The sequence below is a fragment of the Atractosteus spatula genome, chromosome 12 (genome assembly GCF_055471065.1).
Source record: "Atractosteus spatula isolate fAtrSpa1 chromosome 12, fAtrSpa1.hap1, whole genome shotgun sequence".
Classification (NCBI taxonomy): Eukaryota; Metazoa; Chordata; class Actinopteri; order Semionotiformes; family Lepisosteidae; genus Atractosteus; species Atractosteus spatula.
In genome coordinates, this window is record NC_142717.1 from 31,723,488 (window position 1) to 31,746,547 (window position 23,060).

Sequence of the window (23,060 nt, forward strand, 5' to 3'; positions counted from 1 at the left end):
TTATTTTTATTATATTTTTGCCTTTGTGTCTTATTATACAGATATTTATTTGAGATCTGAAAACTTTCAAACCCAAGGAAATATATTCAATATATGCGTTATATAGGAAGTATGGTTCCACATGATTATGGCTCTCATAATTGTGAGGAACTTTGCTGTACAGAATTGCCTTTGAGAAATTGCTGGTAGATAACATCCACTTACAATTTATTGTACCTAATGAAAAGACAGAACTGTATATGCAATTAAACATAATAGCACACTAGTTCTGAAATGCCTGAGGTCTTAGGGCCTGATGATGTGAGCTTGGCAAGAATTCTGGGACGATGAGAAGATAAATAACCCCCTACATCAAAAAATAGATGTATGGAAAAAAATCAGAGCCATGAAAAGGGACTGGGGATTTCATATCACGTTTCTGGGTGCTGACTAAGCTGTATAGGAAAAAAGACAGTTAGGTCTTCTTGTACTGTACTTTATATAGTTACCTCTATAGTGAGAATGATTCATCGGCTATACTAAGATGGTTTCAGAATTCAACCTACATTAACTCTCATGAGCGTGGACTAAATTCTGAAGCACAGTTGGGGTTGCATGCTGTTGCATCATGTGCAGCTTTTGTCATGGGTGTTCACTCGATATCTGAATGTCCACAGTAGATTATGAAAGGTATACGTCTCTTCAGATCCCCTGAAGCAGCCTTGGACCACTTAGTCCTGTATGACTTGCATGAATTAAGATCACTCTATTGGCCATATACAATTTTTCTTGTATTAGGAATTTGTCTTTTCGCATACCCCAACTTGCTCTCCATGAGACACACAGACAGGGAGAGAAGCTTGGGGTCAGAGCACATGGTCAGCCATTTATACGGCGCCCCTGGAGCAGCTGGGGTTAAGGGCCTCGCTCAGGGGCCCAACGGAGTAGGATTCCTCTGCCAGCCGCGGGATTTGAACCAGCAACCTTCCAGCCACAGGCGCAGATCCTTAGCCACATGGACATCAGTCTTCACTGTCTATGTCATCTTGATTTTTTTCCTTTGTTGCAACTGCAATATACTGTATACATTTTGTTTTCATCACAGATATACATAAGAATAATTTAAAAAACAAGAGAAGGCCATATGGCTCCTCTAGCCTATTTGGTATTTAGTAGCTATTTGAACCAATGATCTTATCCAGCTTCAACAACAAAGCTGGGTAACCTGTTCTATAGTCGTATATCCCTTTGTGCAAAGACATGCACAATATAAAATACAGTGTAACGCAGTATAAAACAAAAATGTTGCTAGCGCTTGCAAATACAGTACAGGTCATGCTACAGAGTAGCAGTTGAAAACAGTCTTAATCCTAGCATTTAAATGCGTAATTGCATCTTAAGACAAAGTAGAATTTGATTTTGTTTGTATAACAAAGAGAATATTCTGCTAAAATTTTAGACGTTGGTCTGCTGCCCTTCGACTAAAAAGCAGCCTTAGGTAAGGTGCTCAGTAAAGAATGTTAAATGAATGTTCAGAATTTTTCTGTGGTGAGAAGAAATTTCAAACCTTTTTTGAAGTATAATTATCCATACTGTAGTTTTTAAGACTCAAAAAACAATTGACTTTTCTATGTGAGGAACTTAAACAACTTGTTTAGTGGAATCCTTCACTTTCAGTTGCATTTTTCATCTCTTATTTTTCAAACAGTGAAGAACACCTGTCACTGATGTCATTACCAGTTTCTCTGTTCAGAACCAAAGGTGAAGCGGCCATCCAAAAATACTGGAAAAGTGACAGACAGGACATATAGTGAATCCCAGCCCTCCCCCATCGCACTTGGAGAAAATAGACCCTGTGTGTGTGTGGGGGGGGTTATAGCAGCAGCTTAAATATGTAGCCCAGGAAGGAGATAAAAATCCTCATTGGCTGGGAGTTGCTAGGCGGGTAAATGTCTGGCGAGGCTGTACAGGATCCAAAATTTGAAGGGTGGCTCCTTTTTTTTTACGTTTCTGAATGGCCAGCCTACTTTCTCCAGGAGAGAGGCATGTGTAATTCTTTGGGGTGTGTGCTCTTTAGTCACTGTGCGGACTGCCTGCATGTGCTCTGGCACTTCAGAAGAACATTGCTCATTTCTTTCATTCTGTCTGCCTCTCTCTCTCTTGTGCGCACACACTCTCTCGCCCCCCCTCGCAGTTTTTTCCATGCTGTTTCTTCCTCAGCTGAAGTGAAGGTAGGAGGAGCTGTGGGAGAGCTTGTGCTGCGCTGTGTCAAAGCCTTCTAGCTAAGCCATTGCACACTCACTTCCAAACCAGGCTGACAAGAGGGCAGTTTTTCAATTTAATTTTTTTACATATTTATTTTCCACGAAAGCAAAAAGAGAAAGGAAGGGAAAAGGCTCGCAAGAGGCAGGGGGAGGAGGATCCTTTTTCGGACGGTGAGCACCTGGCAGCCAGTTCTGTCACTGACTCTTCAGAGAAAAGTGAAGTTATTCACCAACTGGTTTCTCGAACTTTGAAAACAGTATATTTTGGAAGATCCTTTAATTGTCACACTAGAGCTTGACAGGCAGTGTTTCAAGATGGTGGCTGGAATGCTGATGCCAGTTCAGGACTTGCGGGCTATTTACGAACTGCTGTTCCGTGATGGCGTCCTGGTGGCCAAGAAGGACAAGCGCCCGCAAAGCAAGCACCCCGAAATCCGGGCAGTCACCAACCTGCAGGTTATCAGGGCCATGGGTTCCCTCAAATCAAGAGGCTACGTGCGGGAGACCTTTGCCTGGAGGCATTTTTATTGGTACCTCACCAACGAGGGCATCGTCTACCTGCGCGATTACCTCCGACTGCCACCGGAGATCGTGCCCTCATCTTTGCAAAGGGTGCGCCGGCCAGCATCCACCTTGGACGTGATGCGGAGAGCGGCGCGGGTCCAAACCGTGGAAGGCCTCACGTCATATGCTCCTAAGCCTTCTGCCAAAGCTGGTGCGGAGAGCCAGGACATGCTTTTGGAGAGGCAGGGGTACCGTCGAAAGAAGACCGCCATCATGGATGAAGAGCTGCAGACCCACAGGGCCTCGAAAGTTAGAGCCTCTCAAACACTTCCTGATGCCTTCACACCTAAGGACTTGTGGGAGTCGACTCAGGGCCAGTCCTCCCTCAGGAATGGGCAAAGGTACAACAAAGAGGTGAAAATGATAGAAGAACCCCAGGTCAAGAGGGTTTCTGCAGTTAAAATTACTCAGCACCTCCCTGAAGCACAGGAAGTTAAACCCCCCACAGTGGGGAGCTCAGATGAGAAGCCCCTTGCTGTGCATTCTAAGGGCTACCATAAGACATCCATGGTGGAAGAAAGAGTTGAGGTTGAGAAAACCCCAACAGGAAGAACTGCAAAGATAATTCCTGTGCAGAACACTATTAAATTAACAGAGGTCGAGTCTCCAGTCTCCATGGGGATGATCAAGGAAAAGGCTCAGAAGGCCTCTACTACTACATCACTGGAGGCCCCTCTGCCATCATTGAGAGCAGGCTCTTCAAGCAAAATTCATCAAGAGGACCATGTGACAGTGGTGGAAGAAGAGATTACAATCAAGAAATCTTCTGTGGTGAAGGTCCTTCAGCCATCTGTGATGACCACCACATCTGAACCACAGTCGGCAACGGTTTCTGTTGAGAGTGATATATCTTTAGATCTGTCTCAGCAGCCTCAGAAGAAGGTGACGTTAGAAGAGACCAGGGCTCAAGTCCAGGTTCTTTCTACAGATAAAACAGCCCAGAAGGTCCCTGTGGTGCCAGACTCAAAATCTTCCTCCTCAGAGAAAAAAGCTGTCGTCGCCTTAGAAGAACTTCGAACAAAAGAGGCAGCATTAGTGAAGAGCACTGAAGTCCAGAAGGAGCTGGCATCTGCTAATCTGAAAGAGCTCCCTGTGCCAGACACAGCTGAATCTCCAGAAGAGACAGATGCCAACATACAGGACTCCATCACAGAGGATCACAAAGTGACCGTGACAGAGGAAGTGATTACAGTTCAGCAGGTCGCTACAGTGGGAGGATCGCAAGCAGACTCAACAGAGTCCAACCCCGAAGAAGGTTTGAAAACTTTCCAATTCCATTTCCTTCTTCCGCTCTACTGGGAGTGATGTCATTGCTGTTGCTAGGTTCTACAGTATGTGTATGTGTTGTTTTGTATGAGGTTTGCTTGAATATGGTAGTGGTTGTTACAAAGATGGGATGGCTACGTCTAACCCATAAGGTATAATCGGTTTTCTATCCTGACCTGCCAAAATGTGGCTTTTTTATTTGAAGAACTGTAAAATACCTTGATTTTTTTACTTTGCTTTTTTGCTGTGCATTTCTGTTTGAAACAGGGATTGACACAGCTGAACGTAAAGAATGTGGTAGGAGCACATGTACTAAAATGCTAGTTATCTCTAGAAAACTGGTGCATGATTTTTTTACAGCTGAAGAACATTTAGATTGGGTGTTATTAAAACATCGGTTTGGAGGTGAAGCAGAAAACATACAGAGTTTTTAAAAATCAATATCTCTGCAACTTTCTTGTTGGGTTGTAGTACCAGCCCACCTCCTAAAGAGGTACAAATGCCACAATCTTTGTTCCTGATTTCTAATCATTTAAAAGCAGTGTCTACTTTGGAATTGTTTCTAGAAAGGTATAATACAAATGTTAGTGCTAACTTATTTCCAGTTAAATGTTCATTGATGGTAATTTGTCTGCTTTTCTTTTTATTATCTGTAGAATCTGAGGAAGACTGAGACAGGGTTGTCTGATTCATTTCTATTGTGCAAAACCAGATGTGCTCAAATAAGGAGTTCTGTTGCACAGGCTGTGTGTGACACAGCTTGTTTCTGACCCCTGATTCTTGCCAGCAGTGATACAGGCTTTGAGTAATTTATGTCTGTGGCAAATATTTACGAAGGCGTTCTTTTTGAAATGGCAAGTGCAAAAAAAATGGATGATTGAATGAAGGAATGAATGGTCGACTGTGCTGGGCTTTATGTAACTTGTGTTCGGCGCAGGAAGCCTTGTGCTTGGCTCTGTTCGGTGGTTTCTGATTTCCTTTATTGAGGTCAGTTAAAAAAGGCTTTTTGTGCTCTCCGACTACTTGTTTTAATGAGTCATATTGCAGATAAGGAGCTGCCAATACGAAATGCCTCTTACATCTTTACCTTCCTCTCCATGCTCAATTGCAAATAGCTGGAACTTCTTTGATTTTCTGGAAAATATTGTCATTAAGTCACAATGAACCGTTTAGTTTTAACTTGCTTTTCAAAATCACCTCTAGTTGATATGTGTTCATTATAGGGCATTCTTCAAGAAAACTAATTCAGTTACCTTTTAGTTGTGCACATTCATACTGTACAGTACCGAACATATACTGTAAAATGAAATGCATATTGTAGCCACACTGCATAGCAACCAACAAACTCTCATGACAAATAAAGTCAGAGGCTGTTGGAAAACTAGGTCCATGCATTCATATATTATCAGAAAACTGGTTATTACAGTATAGATCATGGCAGCATGGTGCCCAGCCCAGAAGCATAAGGCACAGGGCAGAAAGGTGGGACTACGCCCTGGATGGGACACCCATCCATTGTACTTTGTGCACAGACACACACACAAGAACAATTCTGACACACCAATTATTCTGATGTTTGATGCAAAGCAGAATAAACAAATAAGCAGCCATGCAGGGAAAGGAGTAAGAACATGGCTCTGTTTCGATGGAGGGAGAAAAGCATGGTCATCGCATCCAATAATGGATAAATACTTTGACAAGACAATAGTTACTAAGCAACTGAAAAGTCGGATCACATTTTGGTATCATATATCCTTTCCAGGCCCTGGGCTTTAGTGGATAAGAACTACTTTTTTTTTATATTCTCTTCTCACAAAGGGTAAAAATAGGTCCGGATTGCAAAATATGAAAAGTAATTTACTATAATGCAAAATATTTATTCATGATGCTAAATTCTAGAACTACAATGGTTTCTGTTTTTGTTGTGATAGTGTTTTGATAGTGGAGAAACAGCGGTTGTGATCTTTAATCTTGCAACTGAGTTGTGTATTCTGCCCCTCCTATAAAGCAGATACTTCACAATAGCCCTTGTTCTGCACCTTGCCCCTGTGTGCACTTTGTTACAGTTTCTGGTGTTAACAGCTGGAGGGTGTATTTGTGCAAGCTTATGTTGGCTTTATAGGTGGGCTGCTGTAAGGATGACAGAAGAAACGGTCGTATATTATCAACAGACAGACCTCTTTCTGTTTTGAGATGTTGGTCGATTTTATAGGAGATAAGGAATTCCCACTGACAGATGCAAATCACAGGATTATTGTAAGATTTGGAGCCTAGCTCCCAGTGGGGGAGTGGCGTGCACTAGGAGTACATCACTGGCCAGCTTTCCCACACTATAATTACCTTCAGTGTAATTAATCTAATTCCACTGCCATGCATGCACTTGCACATTTAGTTCACACCTTACCTGTGGGTTGTGAGCCTCTAGGTTAACAAATCAGACGCATAATATAATCCAGAATAGTTCATTTGTGTCAGCACACACAACTGATATTGACTTTGTAAAAGAGAGCTGTTACCTACTCCTCCACAAATGTTTATTTTACATGTGAATAGAAAGAGATGTGCACTGGTCAAATATGCATATATTAGCAAGGACAGTTGATCTAATAATGCACAGTTGCATTTCTGGGCAGAATTACAAGAGCTAATTGAAAAGTGTTACTGTATAGGTGGAACATCCCCTGCATAGCACCCCCTCCCTCTGGAAAAGGGAATTACGGAGCACAGTTAAAACTTCTCCGGAGCGCCCCGCCACAGCGTAGCAAATGTTACTCTTTGAAAAGCCACGCTGGGTAACGCCGGCTTGTGGCGTTAATTTGGAACTCGAAGAGATCGTACTCGGTGAGGGAAGAAAGTCTTGTGGTTTCCAGTTGTTTGAAGCAGGAACAGCTGGCTGGTGCCTTCGTGCCACGTGGAGCTGAGCTCGTCACGTGCTTTACGACCGAGAACCCCCCACTTCGGCTTCCCAATGGTTTCAATTTCTTCATCGTTTCTTCTCAGCGCCGGAGCCAACTCTCATGTGCTGCGAGACTCAATTCTTTGGCCATGACTGCATGTTCTTTTTTTTCACTTCTTTTCCTGCTGGAGAAGGTCACATGGGCCTTGAGAGTAGGAGACATTTGCATGGACGTGGATTGTCTTACAGCTTCTGCCCTTCCTCGCTTGTTAGGTGTATAAAGAGGTGATGGTTCTTATCCCCAATCTGGATGCATCTCAGATGTATGCACAGAACATCTGCAGAATAGAGATAGTGAACATTTTCATTTTTCTCTCAACACATTTGGTGTCCTTTGCTGAAAATCAAAAGCTAATAGCAGTCTACTATTTCTTCTTTCTTTTGTGTCCAGAGAACTTGGACGTACTGGCACACACCGACCTTTTTGTATATAAAGACTTTGGCTACACTCTTGTTCACCTTAATTACCGGTTCTGTAATGACTTGAAACGTGAGTTGCACTGCATGTTTATGAAAGGGTCTGGCCCTAATGAAAGCATACGCCTCCACTGTACTTCTTAATGTTTCCATAACACGCCTCTCATTTGCCATACGAACGCAAGATTTCAGCTGGGAACAGGACAGGGTTTCACATGGTTACTTTATGCTTTTATTTATACCTTTAAAAAGGAGCTTTCTTAATAAAACCAGCTGGAATTGTGGACACTGATAGCCCATGCTTATTTTAATAGAGATATCACCACTAGAACTTATGTTGAGGTGATAGAAAAATTATTACCACATGTGAACCTATTGAGGTCCAATTTATGTAAAAACCATAACCAGAAATTCAATCCATTACGGATTTATAATGACAAATGAAAACATTGTAATATATAGAGAATATTTTTTCTATGTTCATACGGTCTAGAATGATACTGATATGTAACATAATAAGTAGTTTTTTTGTGTTTGGGGATTTTGTGACGGATAACTATGCAATACACTCCCACTTCATGTTTCATTAATAGAGACTTGATACTTTTAAATCTATCACACTTGGTTTCTTGATTCCTGATTCTGGCTCTCTGTTATTTAAACAAATTAGCGTGAATGTAAAATGGACGTTTTTTATGTATTTCAGTAGCGCAACAGAATAAAACTCTGTTAACATATTTAGAAAGGGAAGGAGAATATGAGGAGATGACACTCATGATGGAGTTTGATACAGAAAAGCAACAGTAGAAAATTAAGGACTACAAAATTTCTACAACGTTTCTATTAGGGATAATTGACTTCATGGACACACATCGGGAAACTTGTCGATGGCCGCTAGTCATCAAACTATTATTGGACGTCCGTTTCATTGCTTGACATTGATCAAATCAATGTCTTCGCCTTCTTGTACTGTCACCCCACACGAACTCAATACTGCCGCCTGCTGTGCAATTTAACCTTCTAATACCCCCTTGATACCGTATTTGGCTATTGCGGCTCATTGATCTCTTATTCTGCAGCCGACGAAACGCCCATCAGGGCAACAACAGCTTAACTCACATGTGTTAACAAATGTAAAAAAAAATCGTTTCAAATAAAAAGATACTATTGACCGTCAACTCGGTTACTCTTGTACAAGCGCTCCTTCATGTGATTCGATTATTTGTATCTTTTTATTTTTTGTTTTTCGTGTACAGTACGTCGCATATATGGGCGACATATGAGTGCAGAAACAATAATATAAGAGAAACTCAAGGAGAAAAAACAACATATAATACCAAATTAGGTATTTTTATAGGCTTTACTCTTCATTGACTTAAATGGGAAAACAGAAAACCCACTGGAGTTTAAAAAAGTCCGGGGTTCTGAGTATACTCAGTATACTGTATACTGTATGTGAAGTTAGGGTTTGTAGCGCACTGTAAATGTTGCATTTTTATGAACATCGCTTTATTGTTACTCAGACCGGACTGAAGGAACTCGTGCTCCATTTCCTAAAGTGGGAACATTGTACTACTGCCTAGGAATATAGTAGACATCTTAATATAGTCTTACAAACATCAAGTTAACACACTTTTGAACTGTAGTTTTACCCACGTATTGCAGTTACAGTATATAAGATGTACCTGGTTGACTGAGAGAGTAATTAAACTGTCCAAAGTTTACAGTAATTGGCAACGTTTTTGTTGATTATACTGTAACAGCAAACATTGCTCTTTTAACTGTAACATCATATAACCCAACACCCGATGTTTCATCCCTTAGTAAAATATATCGAAAGTGACAGTTATGAATATGAATTGCAGCATGGTCCTTTCTTTCATCAAGGTTTTTAAACTCGTATATTCAATCAATTCTACGCGCGACAGTGATTTAAAAAAATAAGAGGTGTAAATCATTTTTAAAAGTAAATATACGTGAAAACTAATGATCAATTCTGTAAACTGGATTATCTTGTCGGTTGCACAAAAAATATCTATATATGGTCACTAGACGTACTTCAGAATCTGCTGTAATTAAAACTTTCTTGTTTTGGGTGACGGTTCTTTGGAGACTGACAGATTCTAATTATAAATATGCCGGGATATACATGTGACCGTGGATGTCTAGAGCAGTAAGTAGCGTTTCCTTTTTCCTGGCACAGGAATGAATCAGGAAACCGTGTCTGATTGGCAACAGTTGTTTTGTTCCTCCAATTAACAGTGGATTGTTTTTAAAGGAATAGCGCTTACTAATGCTGAAGAAATACTTAGGGGGGTGGGTAGATTTCCCAGAGTTTGCCCTGGCCCACGCTACACCCAGCACGGCTTCTGTGTATGTTGGGCTGAGACTGAGCGAGAGAGCCTGGCTCCAATCAGTTCCACACATTTCCTTTCCTTAAAACATTGCCGCTAGGATAGGGTTTGACTCGACGTGTCTGTTAGGTAGGTGAACAAGCTTTAACCTGCCACCCCAAACTTTGCTTCCACACCCCTGTTTCGTATGGACACTGCAGCGGTAACATAACAGTACAGGTCTGAGGAGCTGCAGAGGGAGAATTTCCTTGCGCTTGTCCCATAACTTCTTTTGTGGTCTTTGGACTGACAGTGAAGGTGCCTGTACAAAAAATAATTGAAAAAAGAAATGGAGAATGATGATGGTAGATCTTTCATGGAAGATTTGATTCAACAGGGCCAAGGTAGGAAATGCTCGAAATTTGTGGTCTTTCTTTTTCTAACCCTTCGAGGGCGGTCCAGCCAGATTCGTTTTAATTAGGGGTGTGTTTTAACGAGTCAGGCAACATTTTCATAGCAGTGATTGTCTTGTTTTGCTGACCAAAACAAAATCGGATCAAATCGAAATTATTTACTATACATTTCATGGTGAAAGTGAAAAACGATTTCTACCTCTGTGATTATTCAAGTTATGTAGGCGATCACTGGAAATGTCTTTCTCAGTACCGAAGCCATTTGTACGCGGATTTAGTTGCGCTTCACGTGGTCAGATACTTCAGAATTTATTAAATTGACTGTTATTTTTACATTTAAAACGGGGGAAAAATAACTATTTTAACACTAACTGGACTCGCAGCGTTTAGTACTTTACAACTATGAAACACGCTTTTCCACGCCTGCATACTGTACTTTTAATCAATATAAGTAATGATGCAGTAGCAATAGAAACAATCTAATATACTGAAGAGTTGGACAAACAGTACTAACAGCTGTTTTATCTCAGCTTCGCAGTTAACTTGGTGGGTGGCACTGAAAACAATCTTCTCTCCGTCAGTGAAAGACTTCACATTGCAATGATATTGCGAATACTTGCGTTGTTAGTTCAGTACATATAATCTCATTATACTGGGCTGGGTTGTAGAGGAGTAGCAATTTAAAATGTAATGATCTGATGTGCAAGAATCTTGGCTTTTCTAACATTCTCGAGCAGAGTTTTTCTTTCTTTTTTGTTTATCACTAAAATAAACAATAAGTCCTTGCACTGCATTCCACTCAGCAGTGTTTTGGTGATAAAGGGCCAAGCAATTCTAGTCAAACTGATTTATATTACTCCGACCAACAGTGTGTCCTAGTAAAGCTTTACTATCACCTTCTGAGAGCTGCTGCCCTTCACTCTTGGGTCCTGAGCTGGAGTACTGCCTGAGGTGCCATCTGTATGGAGTTTGCATGTTCTCCCTGTGTTCATGTGGGTTGTATCCAGGTTCTCCTGTTTATTGGTGTTTCAGCATTGTCCCTGTGTGCTTGCGTGTGTTTGAAATGGACTTGCATCCTGCCCAGCGTGTAGTCCCAGCTTGTGCCCTATCCTCTTGGGATAAGTTCCAGGTTGACCCTCAACTGGATAAAACAGCTTTCTGATGACAGAAGGATGCAGGTCTCTTGATGGGTAGTAATTATCAATATTAAGGGATAAAGTAAAAATAATTGGCACTTCCAATTCACAAAGCAGTGCTCATTTACATTTATGATTGACATTTAATTCCACAGTTCAACTATTGCTGATACTACAACTGCCCGTTCAAAACTTTGATTCATGTCTGAATTCCTCACCTGAGGAATACATATCGGTAAACTAATAATATTCTGCCACTGCTACATGTTCACAAAGCTATCGGGTAAAAGACAAATATTTTTGAAGTAGGTGTACTGAGCTCATCTAGCCAGCAAATATCCATCCATCACTGCTTTATCCAGTACAGGGTCATGGGGAAGCTGGAGCCTATCCAGCAGGGTACATCTTGGACGGGATGCTAGTCCATCGCAGGGCAGACACAGACATGCACACACGGCATGTTGTCATGTCAGCATGAACCCACACCAAGGAGAACAAGTCATGCCCCCGCACGTGATCAGTGTGGGATTGATTAAGAGATTAAGATCACTTTATTGGCCGTATACTGTACAATTTCTTGCATTAGGAATTTGTCTTTTCGCATACCCCAACTTGCTCTCCATGAGACACACAGACCGGGAGAGAAGCTTGGGGTCAGAGTGCAGGGTCAGCCATTTATACGGTGCCCCTGGAGCAGTTGGGGTTAAGTGTTAAGGGCCTTGATCAGGGGTCCAACGGAGTAGGATTCCTCTGCCGGCCGCGGGATACAAACCGGCAACCTTTCAGCCACAGGCGCAGATCCTTAGCCACAGAGCCACCGCACCGCCTCATACCTACAGTCATTCTACCACTTATTCACTAAAGGTGGAGTTCTGTAGCAATTGGACCCTCATGGACAGACCTCGACCTCCTGATCACTTTTGTTGAGGTTCGTGGTCTCCCTGATTGTGGTCTGTCATTGACTGACTGCACTTGGTTGTAACCTCTTGTCAGGTCAAGAAATAGTGTCTGTGAACACCCCAGGTGAGCGACTTAGTTCAGAGGTTGTTTTTGTGATAAGTTGTGCACCTTGGTTTCTTTTCACTTATTCTTTCTCAATTTGCACAAGGCTTGAAAGTCAGCGGGTTGCATCACCTCACTGAACCTGTGTTCAGTCAACTCTCTAATGAATTTAGTGCTCATGCAAAGGTTAGAGTCAATTGAATTTATCACAGTGTGATATTATATTGATACTCAGTATAATGAATTCATGAAAATGATGCCTAAAGCATTAAAACCATATTCAAAATCTATATATGTAATATAAAAACATAGGATAATTAGAGTGATAAGTCTCTTTTGAAGATAAAACATAAGCATAATTACAGTTAGTTTACACATTAATATATGCTGACAACCATATCAGATTCTGATCTTTTTATCTGATGTCTCCATAGCATTTATGTATCAAAAGCTAATGTGTTATATCAAATTTGAGACTTTAATACATAAAACAGCCAGACTTTGAGACAACCCGATAGCTTCTTCTCTTCCCTGTCAGCATATTCTCTGTTGTTAGATCACCATATCTATAAAAGGCAGACACTGGTGTGCTTTTCCAGACTTCTCCAAATGAAAGCTGAAACCTTGCTGAAGTGTGTGCAGTATAATTACTGACACGCAGTGCAGTGTAGCTCCATTAATAGCCTGGCATGTATTTCAGAAAAGATGTGCATTCATCTGCAGTTGCAAAGCACAAACGCACTTGCATTTAATACATTTATAAGATCATGCATACAGATGAATGCACTCTGTTTCTAAAGAACAGTGATCTTCATGCACATCTGTGTGGCACTAGGAAAGTGTCCATATATTTACTTTGGGAGAACACTGGGAGAACAGTGGTCATCTTGTGACATGTGCAAACTGCCACATCCCATCGTGTTAAGGAGTAAGGGGACAAATGCATTCAATATTTAAGGCCGTGCTATGAATTTCAGTGTTGAGCACCTGGGAGTCTGTTTGTGTTTAAGTAACTGTACTGTATACTATTGATTGATTTTGTGGTGCTCAACATATAATGCGTGAAATCAACTCGAATTTGGCATTTGACAATTTCAGTTTGTCCTTACTTTCAGCACATACTGTAAATGGAGAAATAATTTGAGACAAGAATAAAATGTAGTTTTTCTATTTAAGTTTTAAAATCTAATATATCTAATATCTAATATGATGAATGTATTTATTATCAAAATGTGATAATTAAGCGTAAACGTAAAGATAGTAAATTAGTTTATAATTATTTATAGTAAATGACGGGCAGTCATGAAGAACCAAGGTTTTGGTTATGATGAATGATGAAACCCCATCATATGTTTCTTTATAACTTCGAAACTACCATAGGCTCCACTCATTAGTTTTCTGTGCTCATACATTAGAGTTGGTAGACTATCATATCAAAAAATAAAAACAAATCAAGATACTGTTTTTTTAAATAATATTTTGGGGGATTGGGGTAGAATTTAGAAGTGCTTTCCTATGGTATCATTTTAGACATTACAAATCTGTTCACAGACATAGCATCGTTAGAAAATTGACTGTTCTTTGCTAATGTCCTTTTCTATCATATATGTACAAGAATGCCAAAGAAGCTTTTTACACAAGTCGTTGATTTTATTTACCTGTATATCCGAACTGATACTACAAAGTGGTGTTCTCTTAACTGCTTATTGATAAGAAACCTACTGTACACTGTCTTGTCAAATAAAAATGGCATGGGACTAAGCAAATGACGTTTAAGAGGGAAATAAACAGCTGTCTAAATCGGCAGTGTTTATGATGGGAAGATATATTATACTTTCTGGGGTCTGTGCCAGCAACAGATTGTACTTTGTCCATTTCAGGAAGAATGACTTTGAAATGTTATTTGCTTTACTATGTAACATGTAAGAACTGCTGTTTTCATTGAGTCTTGCTTGATTTATTCCAAGCACTGAAAAGGCTGAAAAAATAAAACATTATATTCTACATTGTATTCAAGTGAAAATAGTAATTAATAGTCAAGCAAAGTCTAATATGTGCTCAGTACACATTCATTTGGTAAACAAGCATTGTAAAGGTCCTGTATTATTAAAGTAAACTGCTTAGAAAAAACTGAAATTTCCCTTTTGCCTCGCGCCGAGGCTGTGAAGTACATACCGATTACTTTAGGTTTTGAACAATGGTCAAGTTACCAGACTGCTCCATTTTATGCTTTGTGTTTTGGCTGCATGTACAGTAATTGGTTTTCTGCCAGAACTTCTTGGTTTAAAGCAAGAACTCTGTACAATATATTTTTATCTGCATGGAGTTAATTCAGCAAAGCTCCGACTCTTGTGTTCACCATCTTAAAAATTCCACTTGTTGCAGTGTAGATATAGACATAAACTTGCTGATTAAATGAGGTTGTACAGGGTGTGGCCATTTGTTTCAAGGTCTGAGAAATAGAATCTGGACGTCTTCTAGGTCCACCCATCCAGATGTTTGTTTTTCGGGAGACGCCTTTCACTCAAAGTAAAATATTAACACAGTCCTGTCCATTTCTCAGTAAAAGTGATTCCAAGGGTAGCATTAATAATTCTACTCAAAACTCTTTCCCTACCCACTGTTCCAGGAACTGTTGCTATTGGTTTGTCCTCATTGGTGTAATCTGCTAACAGACAAGTATGCAAAAATGATACCTAGTATGTAGAAAGCTCTATTTACAGCTTTTAAAAATTTCATGGCAGCAAAAAAGGTTTAGTTATGTAATTTGCAAAAGCAACAAAAGCCGCTTAATACAAATAATCAAAGTTGATTATGCATATTTCATAAAAGCATTCTACACAAAGTATATGATAAGACCAAATCTAATCATCTGCTCTGGTCTCTGCTTACCTACAGGTGGGTAAATGCAATAGTAATGCTAGTGAAAGTGAATTCAGTTTCTTGTTATTGTCAATACTGTCTTGTCTGAGTGCGTCTGTTTTTGAAATTCATAGTTCACAAACTTACTATATATGTGGCTTTTATACATTGAGTGCTGCTCTCCAAAAGAGATGGGGCTTCTTTGTAAGGGAGTCAAGCAATTCGGACTATACTTTCCATGCTGTCTCTCCAGTTTGTCATTTAAAATAAATGTGGCTACTTGTGTTTATACAATAAAGTGTATGGAATATCTTACGGTACACTTTCAAAAGTACTGCACCATCCATGTTATTTCCATTGTGCAACGTGCTCAGATGAATAATTCTTGGGCCAATGTGTTTCCTTTTATTTCCTATTTTTCCTAAGCTGTGCTGACTAAACCAACAGCTTTCAGTTGTGGTAGTTTAAGCATCCGGCGCGAGAGTTTTGTTTTAAAGAAGGAAACACTGCAGGACAAGATGAAGCTCTGTTGCTTCTGTGTTGATTTGCCACAGGGTAGGTGGTCTTTCCTTATTAGAAATCTAGGATGAAGAGGTAGTTTAAGCAATACTAAGAAACAATGGTGACGGTTTAATATCCATTGGATGCAGCAGTGAGGGTTAAATGCAAAGGAATTTTTAATAGGGCAGATAACGCCTGAGCTATTTTTGCAGTTAAGTCCACTATAAATTCCAAATGCAGTAGTTTGTTACAGATTGGGGGTATTCCTCAGACAAAAAAAACTTTGACATTTAATCAGTTGCCGAACCTTAATGTGCTTAGAGCAAACAGTTTTGCGTGCTTGTTGAAAATTGTGATTTTGGCTTCAGATTTTGCTGTCATTTATCTCATTTTACCTTGCTTGCAGATTATAACCATGCTTGCTTGTAATGGGCAATTCATTATAGCAGGAAAATCATTGGTTTATGGATGTTGACATCTTACTTAATTATATGCTCTCAGTGTTGTGACCGAGACCTGACACTCCACCCATATCTACAGTGAATTACCAGTATATTACTATGGAGGAGTTCTATAGGAAGAAAGTGATGTTTTACAGTTTGTTATGTCAAGATTTACGTGTAGTGAAAACAACAAAAAAAGAAGAGATTCAGTATGTATTTTGAAGTAATTGTAAATAACACTCATTATATTACACATAATCTCCAAGCCCTCCCATTCTTGACCAGATTGTGACCTCTCTTTCAAAATACTGTACCTGGAGGCTCTTTTTATAAGCTGAAAGGGTGACAGAATAGCCTTCCACCTTCAAAACAAGAAGCCCTAATGGGCAGCAATGCCGACGCCAGATACGTTTCATCAGTTTCTAACTGTGACAGCATGACCAGCGTGATATTTTTATCCATCTCAAACTCCAATACAACACCCCCCCCCACCCCATCCCCAACAACCGCTAATTGTAAGGACACAGGGGAACACACTGACATATCCAAGCAGGAGGTATGGGCTGTCAAAATTGAAAAAAAGGAGAGATACCAGGCAGAGCGCACCAAACCGCTCTCCTCTGTTTCAGCCACCTCTTTGCCCTCTTCCTCCTGCGCTCCCGATGAAGATCATACCTGGTAGGTCCCTGAATCGGTGGGGTGTGAGGTGTGAGTTTCTGGGTTATGTGTGAGATGGGGTATATGTTCAAAAGGAGAAAAGTACGCAGCCTGTGTTCTGACCTTCACTGTCCAAGTCAGATGCTTTTCCATTTTTAAACTTGTCCTCGCTGTGGCAGACCTGAAATAGGTTTAATGTGTCGTCTTTATTTGTCTGTTACTGCCACGGCTCATGACCGTCTCCCTCCCTCCAGTAACCTCCGGAGCTGACATGGTAGGTGGCATTTGGCTGTCATTTGCATGGAGAGGCAAGAGGGAAGGACTTATTTCTTTAAACGGGTTTTTGGACATGAGCAATAGCAAAATGCTTTCACCTGTCTCTCCTAGATAGGTCAGCTTTGAAGTTGTCCTGTGGCTGGATTCTGTAGCTTTCCTGCATTTGCTTAAGGGTGTTTGAACTTTAAAGTAGTTGATATTTGCTTAGTGATAAGGGCTGGTCTGTTTCTTCTATAACAGGGGCTTTTATTGATTTGTAAGTAAAGCATTCATCTTAGGCACATTAGAAGTAAAGACAACACAAGGAAAGGAGGAAAGGGTGCAATTGAGAAAATTAAGAACCCCTGGGTGATACATTGATCCTCACATCTGTTTAAAACAGACCCGTAGGTATAACGTACAGTAAGATGTGATGTCAAAAAACAAAACAAGACTTCAGTGTTTAAAAAAGGTCTCCTTTTATTTTTTTTAAGCATTGCTCCAAGACACTAATTTTCTTTCTTCTGGGGAGGCAGAGGTATTTGTTTAGAGGGAACTCCTTGTCGCAATACTATTTTTAAAGCCTCTTCAAGGACAGGATTGTCCTGAAGAACTGGCTGCCTTTTTCAATGTGCTTTGTCTCATCCAGGCACGAGGAAAACCACAGCTGGTTCTATTTAGAGATGAGCTTACTGGTGACGGGTGAAATATTATCCTGGCTGATAGGAAGGGAACATGTTTCTTTAAAAAAAAAACAGAACTGCCTTAAGCTAACTTTTGGGTGGAAATATCCTCAGGAAAGCAAGAGAAATAAGCAGGGACCTTCTACATGAGGAAACCATTAGAAGAAACAACAACAAAAAAAAGTTTTTGGGAATCAAAAGCAGACAAAAACAAGTACAAGGGTACAAGAAGCCAGTTGGTACTTAAATAAACAAGAAGAAACATGTTAGGAAAGATTCTGTTTTAAGAGTGAGAAAAGTAAAGGAGGTAAAAGTGACAAATTTGGAAAACCGTTTTTTAGCACTTACTCTTATTCCATGTCCTGGCACAGAGCCACTGGCTGAGTCTCATATATTATTAACTAAACTGCAGGGCTGCAGTACTGCAGCCGGCTTCTGTAAAAACAGATGGAAGTGTAAATGTAAAAGCACGGGAGCAGTGAGTAGAGGAAGGACTTGCCCGTAACGTGCAGCGAGAAAACACGGGAGGAGTATCTGCAGTGCAGATCGAGAGCGAGAGAAGGGCTGAGACCTTCACAAAAAGAGAACGGCAGGGGAGGGGACTCCGCCCGAGAGTAAACCACCAAGGGGGGGGGATCTCGGGCTCAGGCTCTCCGTCTTTACTTCTGCAAGTGAGAGCAAGCCTAGTCCACCTCAGGCTTTTTTTTTTTAAGACCAGTCCCCCCCATCCCCTCCCACCTGTCAGCGGTTCTCGCTTCCCACCTGGTTTTGCTCCTGATGCCGGCGAATCCCCCCGGAAACGTGTTCCCGACTCTGGTGGTTTTGGGCCACATTGTCACATTGGTTGTTGTTTGGCACTGGAGAAAGCGCAAGAGGCAGGACAGTGAAGGTAAGTTCCCCAGATCTAAACAAGAACAACGTCAAGCCGAAAAGGCACTGACCTTTACTGGCCGACAAAGTCAGTCGGTAAGGACTCGTTGTTGTGGAGATGTCTTCGCTCTCCGTCTGCTCTGCCTGCCTTTCTCTTGCCCTGCCTCAAGTCTCTCGCTCCCTCTCTCTCCTTAGGAACATGTGGTTTAACCCTGTAAGCGCTGGCTGTAAGCTACTGACGCAGAGGACTAGTGTCTCATTGTGAAACTGGTACTGTATATTAACCCTTGAATTTCCACTTTCCAAACTGGCCGTTGCCAGTTGTGACTTGTGACTTTTCAACTTCAGTGGAGATGCATTTAAACAAGGTGGATGTGTCTATTGTTCAAACTGAAGCCTTTTAGTCTTTAAGCTTATTCTGTCTAATAGTGGGGGCTTTTGTGTCATTCTTTACATCATCTATTATATTTAAGATTTCATCAGAGATAATTTTTAACAGTAAAGATCTTTATTTAGAGATTTCCTTAATGGAAACATTTACATAATGAAGCTTTCTTAATGGATATGTTCCTTTCAATAATTGACACTTCATCACAGTTTAATAATGTGTCCTTTAACGTGCTGTTGGAAACTTTAAATTATGCCGGCTTAAGCGTAATGTTTACATTTATACACGCATAGAAAGAGAAAAAGAGATATGTGATCTTGTATTTCTAATGTGTGGTGGAAGTTGTTTATACTGTAACTTTTCTCCTTGTTGTGTATTATAACACTGAGGTGCAGGAGAAGCAGCTATGCTGCATAACGCTATTGAAATGACCTTTCTCCGTTTAATGACTTTGAAACATCCCGTTCTCATTATCCTGTCGTTACATGCTGTGCCCTGGAGTATGTGGACATCTTTTCTCACTCAAATGTCATCTCTACCACTATATTCCAACAGACAGCATTCAGCTCTCACCTGTTTGGATTCAAGCTTTTTATTGTTTCTATTTAAAAGTGTCTCGATGGAATTTTTCAGTTCATAGGGCGTGATTCTTAAATGCCTGGTTGCCACACTAAAACAGTAACCGTCACAGACTTGTGTCATTACAATTCTGACAGAAGGGCGCCTGAGATCTGTGAAGCTGATTATCAAACTAGTTGTTTTTCTGCCCTTACAGCATAACTGTGGTACAGTAAGAAGAAAAGGTGCATAAAGTTTTGAAATCTATTGTTTCCAGAGTCCACAATTATCTGTAAAACGATGCTAAGAATCTGAAAAGCACGTTGGTAGTTCTGCAACGACTGCAGACAAAAAAAAACACTTTAATAAATTTGACTGACATGGAGGTGTCACAGCTGTCTGAAGATGTAAGAGTATCCTTTTGAGATGGAGAAACAAAGAAAAATGTCTTTTAGATTGTTCAGATTGCATTTTCTTGCCTGCTCTAAAAGACAAAGATGGACCCGCCATCCATTACACATCATTCCATGTAACTTTCTGAAATGAGTGAAGGAGAATTGTCTCCATTAGAGTCGTGGGACTGTTGGTAAGTGAAGGACAAAACAGTGGTTCTTAAGGGCTATTCTATTCTATTGAGAGAAATCAGACACCACTTTCTAAAAAAGCCAAATAAGATGACATCTGTTGGGACACTTAGATGGATTTACCATGACAAAACCAGGCAATGACATAATGGTAAAGGGAGAATAAATACTTGATATTTTCATACAGCTTTCTAGACCTTTAGGAGGAAGAAGCACACATGTGATGTATTAGCTGAATTTCGGGATCAGATTATTTTTACACTCTCTTTTAATTACTTAACCTAAGGCAAAAATCTTTGGCCGGCATTATTCTTTGGTCTATATCCAGAGTTTTCATGTGAGCTGTGCGATTTTTTTTTGGTCAAATCTAAAATCTTAAGATGTCACGCAATTTCACAACAATAGCTTTTCTCGATGGTTTAATGTGCAATTTCACCCAGGTGTGTTCTGCCCATCACACTTAACCTGTTTCTTAGAACAGAAGCTAGAGGTGTAAGTCAATGCTCGTTTCATTTCTCACACACTAAGGCAGTGCAACAGACACAAGGTAAATTGGCCTTCAAATAAAAGTTTAACTCACAAAACAGTTGTTGAAAAGAAACAGCTTGGTAATTTCTTAGAAGCCAAGGGAAGAGTTAATACAGTAGGACTCATTTCTCCTGCGCAGTTTACTGTCCTTCCTCTGGATTGGTGAGCTATCTGGTCACAGCTGTTTCCGGCCCAGTGAAGAGGCTGATGACAGTCGGATATTTTATTCTCTCTAGCTGCCTCCTCTGCTGCGCCCAGACGCGCTGTGGGGTTGTCCAGGAAGTACATGGGAACGATGGCAACAGACTCGGTTGATCCTGTGATGATTAGGACTCCTTCTGCAGATTAAGGAATTGATTAGCCCATGTTTTGCTGGCTTGGTTTTTTGTTTACTCTGTTTTACATGGATTTTATTCCAAACCATAACATTATTGTTGTCCTATCTGTATTTTTTTTACAGCACCTAATGTTATTAGCAATGTCAATCCCATTGGGAATTTCTTTTTCCAACTTTTCCATTCAATATGTTTTCTTTGTATATAAAGGTTGCACCTACTCCGGCATGTTTGGACACTTTAATGGTGGGTTTAAAAAGAAACAGCTTCCTACTCAGGTTAAGGCTAAAGGTCCCGAGAGGAATGGGTCTAAATAAAACTGTGACCAAACCAGCATACTACTGTTTCTCAGTGCTCAATTCCAGCAGTGAACTTTTAACTTGGCTTTAGGGATGCTCGTCATTCCTTAAACCAGACCTTGCATGTCCACTCGTGGTCTTAAAGAAACTCCTGGAGTCTCTGGCTATAAAGAGCGGATTGCTTTGAAGTGAAGACAACAGACCAGTATTGTGATTTGGGTTCATGGCTGATTGTTAGAGGCTTAGACTTGAAAATACCATTTTAAATTTTGCCACTTTCAAATGTTATTCAGTTTCATAGGAATCTCAATTTGACCTTACACAATTTTCTAAAAGGATAAAACCTGCATAGGTTTTAGTTAATAACGTGGTTGACTTTACAGTGGAATTGACAGTGTTAAAGCATTATTTGGTTATTTGAATTTCTGTGGCTTTAACCACAGGCTTGTTGCCTGACAGTATATACAATGAGTCTTTGAACCAAAGCACATCTGTGAGAGCGCTATGTATTTTAAAATGTGCATATCTGAATGATAGGTAAATTCAATTTCCAACGTTGGTTTTCCAGTTAAATGGAAAATGGAAGAAACTACACTGTGTGGTTATATTTGTAGATCTGTTTCTCTATATTCTCAGGTACAGGAGCCTGTCATGGCTCTTGCCAGTTTAAATAATGCACCACAGAGTCCTCATGTAAAGCAAGAGAGGGAGTAGAATGGCTTACTCAAAGAGTGTATTTCCTGGAAACCACCATAACACTTAGCTCTCTCCTTGACAGCTGAAGGCTGTGTCTTGTTTGTTGGAAACAGAACTGAGCCTTCCCACTCTTCTTAGAACACTCCAGAACAATGACCTTCTACCTCCCAAGCACATTCTCTCAGTCTCAGGTCTTATTTTGTCATTGGACTTTTGACACACAATAGTTCCCTTAAAGCCTCCTTATTAAAAAAAACATTTATACTTACAGCATACCTATTGTATAAAGCAAATATTATACTTTGTGCAATGTGCCAATCTGTTATTGGCTTTTTTATAACTCCTAAAAGGGACGAATCTCTGGTCTGTGGTACTTGATAACTGGGACTGGTAAAGCTATCAGTAAACACTGCCAAAACACAATTTCTGTCATTTAGGGCTAATTTATAGGTTTAACTGGGACTATAGTCTCTATCCTGTAGTATGTTTTGAGTCCTGGGAGTCTATTTGATTAGCCTGAACCGGCAGGTGACTAGACACATCTTTGACTCTCTGAACAGTGCCTGGGTCTTTCTGACCTGTTTACAGAATTGACCTTTTCAATGTGGCCCATAGTTTATGGCAGCTTTTCCATCTGTACACTGCCTGGATACACTGTCATTACTAAAGATAACAATGAGTTTCCTGTCTAAATAATAGATTAGATGTTATTGGAGGTGGTTTTTCTCAAGTTTTCGAAGTCCAAACTTATCTGGAATTTGTGTGCTTAGTGATTCTTAAAGATTAGAGGTAATAAAACTGCTTTAGCTGGAAGTAGGTGGTGAGAGTAGCTTATCACATACTGTAGCCTGCAAGCTCACTGTGGACATTGAAATTAAGCCTACATTTCTCCTGCTGTAACACTTTTCTGCATACATACAGTAGTGTTTCACATTTTCTACTTTATGTTTATTTTCTGTCCTGTCATATCTTTCACAAATTCTGTTTCCCAGTTAAAAATATTAAAAGGTTTGTTTTTGTGCTTACCTTTTAAAGTTAGTAATGTTAGGAAATATGATCCTACAGCCAGAG

General features: G+C 40.2%; 1 protein-coding gene across 10 annotated transcripts in view; it reads left to right on the top strand.

Annotated features, from left to right (window-relative positions):
• pleca (plectin a) overlaps positions 1–23,060 on the top strand; it is a 192,267-nt gene that overhangs the window by 84,269 nt on the left and 84,938 nt on the right. For 2 of the 10 annotated variants that reach the window (XM_088929316.1, XM_088929318.1), the window contains exon 1: positions 17,561–18,620. The exons of 4 other annotated variants lie outside the window; for them this stretch is intronic. In XM_088929316.1, the coding sequence (XP_088785442.1) occupies positions 18,509–18,620 (112 nt within the window). In that variant the 5' untranslated portion in view covers positions 17,561–18,508. Of the gene's footprint in view, positions 1–10,109; positions 10,184–16,725; positions 16,815–17,559; positions 18,621–23,060 lie in introns of those variants that run through there. 4 more of the 10 variants (XM_088929320.1, XM_088929323.1, XM_088929324.1 and 1 more) reach the window with 4 other exon arrangements.